This window comes from Engraulis encrasicolus, chromosome 10 (genome assembly GCF_034702125.1).
Source record: "Engraulis encrasicolus isolate BLACKSEA-1 chromosome 10, IST_EnEncr_1.0, whole genome shotgun sequence".
NCBI lineage: Eukaryota > Metazoa > Chordata > Actinopteri > Clupeiformes > Engraulidae > Engraulis > Engraulis encrasicolus.
This window is the reverse complement of record NC_085866.1, coordinates 19002315-19007314: the sequence shown is the minus strand read 5'-3', so window position 1 is coordinate 19007314 and position 5000 is coordinate 19002315. Positions and strand designations below refer to the sequence as shown.

Below are 5000 nucleotides of genomic sequence, written 5' to 3'. Positions count from 1 at the left end.
TTTTTACCCATAATGCTCTCCTCTTACCCATGAATGCATCCACCAGGCTGCTGAGGCCTCGCATGTCGCGGTAGAAGATGACTATTACCCAGAGTTCCCTTGTTTTTAACCATTATGCCGTCCTCTTACCCATGAATGCGTCCACCAGGCTGCTGGTTCTCAATTACCCATAGTTCCCTGTACTAGCCATAGTCCCCATCCCCTGCTCCTTACCCATGAATGCATCCACCAGGCTGCTGAGGCCTCGCATGGCGCGGTAGAAGATGTGTGGCAGCTGGCGCAGGCAGGGGTGCAGCGCTCCTTCGTGGTTGGCCCCGGTACCCAGCAGCAGCTCCTGGAACTTGGGGGTGGTGCTCACCAGCACGGGGTTACTCAGATCCACCAGGTTACTATGGAGAGACACACCATGGATGAGTGTCAGTGTGTGTGTGTGTGTGTGTGTGTGTGTGTGTGTGTGTGTGTGTGTGTGTGTGTGTGTGTGTGTGTGTGTGTGTATATTCCTGAAAGGTTACAGTGGTGTGTGACGGCGAGGAGAGAGAGGATGCCCACTGTGGCATTGTTTAATGCCCACTGTGCCCGTAAATGGACATCATGTGATTGGACCAACAAAATCAGTTCAAAGACGCTTTGCTGTTGCATCACCCGTTGGTCTGCCCTTCGCCCATTTCTGCTTTTGAGTGTATGGTGAATGATGCAACGTGGTGTTGCCCTGCTCAGCTAAAGCCTGTTACGCCAACTTCATAACACCCTTCATAATGATCACACCACTCACATACACACACACACACACACACACACACACACACACACACACACACACACACACACACACACACACACACACACACACACACACACACACAATTGGTGTATTACAGTATTTTAAACATACACACACATGAATCTACGTTTTACAGTACTTGATAATCCACACAGACATAGAAACACAGACAGACCCACACACCTCCTAAATCTTCGTATCATAGCACTTAACACGCAAACATCTTTTACATTTGTTGACAAATCTGAATTATTGCAAAAGGAGCGTTGGTGTTCAGATGAGCTGTACTGCATGACACAACTTCTTGAATGAAAAGGCAACTTCATCCCTCTCCAGCCAAATACTGTCTTCCTCGTTTAAAAATTGTGTGTGTGTGTGTGTGTGTGTGTGTGTGTGTGTGTGTGTGTGTGTGTGTGTGTGTGTGTGTGTGTGTGTGTGTGTGTGTGTGTGTGTGTGTGTGTGTGTGTGTGTGTGTGTGTGTGTGTGTGTGTGTGTGTGTGTGTGTGTGTGTGTTCACTGATGTTACGATGCTGAGTAGAAACCCAGATAGACACAGGAAGGACAAATGCATAAATTTGATGAGACCACCAGTGATGTGGAGCTTCCGTTTCCATGGTTCCAATAGAATAACGTCATTGTATGTTCCGTGCTGGAGAACTGTGGGTGGAGAACACTGTGGTAGTTCCGCCAGAGCGGGGTTTCCCAAACTGTGCCATGTACCCCCTTAGTGCGTTAACAACATGAATCACAGTGAAATGTGCAAGGGGGTGTACAGGACAAAAACACAGGCCAATGCGCTAGAGAACTACAGGTGTAGAACACTGGGGAAGTTCCCCTAGAGAACCATACTGTAGGTGGAGAACACGGGAAGTTCTGCTAGAGAACTATTGGTTGAGAACACTAGGAAAGTTCCGTTGGAGAACCATACTGTAGGTGGAGAACACTGGAGAAGATCCGCTAAAGAATTATTGGTTGAGAACACTGGAGAAAATCCGTTGGAGAACCATACTGTAGGTGGAGAACACTGGAGAAGTTCCGCTAGAGAACTATTGGTAGAGAACACTGGCGAAATTCCGCTAGAGAACCATACTGTAGGTGGAGAACACTGGAGAAGTTCCTCGAGCTCTACTGTATTAGATGAGCTGTGATGGTCTGAATCTAAAGATCTTTCCAGGAGGATGGAAACCCCCATAAGAGCGGCACCAGGTAACTCAGTGTGAATCGTTGTATATATGTGTGTGTGTGTGTGTGTGTGTGTGTGTGTGTGTGTGTGTGTGTGTGTGTGTGTGTGTGTGTGTGTGTGTGTGTGTGTGTGTGTGTGTGTGTGTGTGTGTGTGTGTACCTGAGCATGTGTAGGAATCTGAACCATGTTTGGGCAACACAGTCCTTATCCATCTCCATAGGAACCAGCTGAGCGTCCTCCTCTGGGACTTTAAATGGCGGGAAGGACGGACCGTACGTGAACGCCAGCAGCCTGCACACAAGCACACACACACACACACACACACACACACACACACACACAATATTTGGTTATCAGTAGCGGTAACTCCGGGCAAGAAAACAAGGTAGTACAAGTATAGCCAGTGAATAATTTGAATGGCAAATTCTGTGGCTTTGTAACTGTGTGCATGTTTGAGAGTAAAGGGGGTTGTCAGGGGTGTGTGTGTGTGAGAGAGAGAGAGAGAGAGAGAGAGAGAGAGAGAGAGAGAGAGAGAGAGAGAGAGAGAGAGAGAGAGAGAGAGAGAGAGAGAGAGAAAAAGAGAGAGAGAGAGAGAGGTTGGGCAAGAAAAAAGCAATTGTACAACTGCGTGCTGAAGAGTTGCTTCAGCAGCAATGGAACAAGCTGACTGGCAAATAGAGTACATACTGTGCCTAGAAAACAGCACTGGCACAGCAGACAACACTCGCACAGCAGACGACACAACAACAAAACTGTGAATTTGGGAACGCCGGCAAAATAACAAACACCAGCCAAACAAACAGCGACCGACATCCTTAGTGGCTTTGGAACAGGCATTTTGAAAGGCACTTTATCAGTGGTTCCCAGACCTTTCTGCCAGGACCCACTTTTAGACCTATCTATATTATTTCACGATCCTCCCTCCTAACCCCATATCCCAAACAGTATATGTCCACTAATACTTCTACAAAAATAAAGATTCACAAGAAAAGTAAATACATGTATTATGCAAGTGCAATAAATGTACTTGAGTGTGTGAGTACTGTTACTGACCAATTTATGGAATAATGGTGTTATTCCTGTTTTTTATGAAAAGTCCCTTAATTCTTTAACCCCAAAATTGGTCATAAAACATGGTCTGATCTTCGTGGCAATCACAAGAAAGAACAATCAGAGTCTGCTTTGACTAATTCCACCCAAACATTTACATGTTATTTTTATTGGCCATAAGATGTAAACATTCACAGGACAGTAAGGCATAAGTAAGTACACCCTTGCATTCAATAGGTTTTAACGCTCAGTTAGTCGCAATAACCTTAACCACACGTGTCCTGTAGTTGCAGCTAAGATTAACAAAACAATCTGGATGTATCTTGTCTCCCTCTTCTTTACAAAACTGCCCTTCTTCAGCAAGGTTTCTAGGATGTCTGAAGTGAAGAGCTTTCTTGACTTCATGCAATTGTTTTTTGTCAGGGCTTTGACTGGGCTATTCTAGAATGTGTATTTCATGAAGCCATTCTAAAGCCGATTTGCTTCTAAAATATAGTTTGCTGTCCCATTCTCTTGTGTGCTTCAACTGCGTGACAGACTACCTCACGTACAAACTTTTTTCTATGATTGTATGCATGTGCGTATTACCTGGATGTGAGTGCGGCTACGACGCGGCTCCACTGCTCCACCACTGGGGGGCGATGTCTCCAGTTGGCCACCATCTGCCTAGCTGTCTTCCAATACGGAGGAGAGGGGAAGGAGCGAAGACAACACAGCAGCCAAACCTCGAACAACACCGCTATCAGGCGCTCAGCTAGGTGCTCCACTACACCACCTGAACACACAGACACGTGTAATACACACACACACACACACACACACACACACACACACACACACACACACACACACACACACACACACACACACACACACACACACACACACACAACACCACACACACACACACACACACACACACACACACACACACACACACAAATATACATGAAATAACACCACAATGACACTCAGCTACACCACCAAAACACAAACACAAATATATAAAATATGAAGATGCAGCCCTAGCTGTTCAAAACACACTGAACATGGCAAGCCCGCGGCAGGAGTAACGGACTTCGTATATTGACCCGTTTAGAAGTCACGTCATCACTGACTGCATGCGCATTGTTGACTCAAACACACTCACACACACAAACAGACAGTGCAGACCCTAAAGAGAGAAGACCTGCCGTCCTGAAACGTACACGTTTGTAAAAATTGAAACGCTGAAAAGTACACTTGTTACGCTGCTCCAGACGCATAGGAGATATTTGTGGTCACAAGAAATTAAATGTAGCCTACTGACTAGACTGAGGACACCATCAGGAAGGCCCATGTCTGTGGCAGCCACTTCATATCTGAAGTTATCGTGATCATCCATTTTCTTATTTAGGAAAAAACACCTGGCTAGTTCCTTTACAAATGTGCGGTACATTGCCGATTTCGCTCCAGCAATGCGTGCACAGCCAGATTACGTCACATCTGTGTACAAACAGTCAAGGGATCTATAGAAGCTGGAGAAAAATGCGTTTTGGGAGAAGAGGGGGAAGTAACAGCTTGGAGTGGACTTATATATTATGGCCAATATTATGGTAATGTGCTACAATACGGTTTGGTAACGGTTACGGCTTGCATACTGCTTGTAACCTTCCTATTTTTTTTATTGTTTTTCTTGTTGCCGCTCTGAAATAGTCTAGCGACGTATTCTGAGCCTCAAGTACCTGTTGTTGCACACACACACACACACAAACTACACACACACACACACACACACACACACACACACACACACACACACACACACACACACACACACACACACACACACACACACACACACACACACACACACACACACACACACTTTATTGTCTGTTTCTTACAGACACACACACACACACACACACACACACACACACACACACACACACACACACACACACACACACACATACACACACACACACACACACACACACACAC

General features: G+C 45.8%; 1 protein-coding gene across 1 annotated transcript in view; it reads right to left on the bottom strand.

Moving 5' to 3' along the window:
* LOC134456773 (ral GTPase-activating protein subunit beta-like) overlaps positions 1-5000 on the bottom strand; it is a 52876-nt gene that overhangs the window by 42162 nt on the left and 5714 nt on the right. The window contains exons 5-7 of the mRNA XM_063208301.1: positions 3603-3789; positions 2124-2255; positions 214-389 (exon numbers count right to left, since the gene is read on the bottom strand). Coding sequence (XP_063064371.1) covers positions 214-389; positions 2124-2255; positions 3603-3789 — 495 coding nt within the window. The remainder of the gene's footprint in view (positions 1-213; positions 390-2123; positions 2256-3602; positions 3790-5000) is intronic.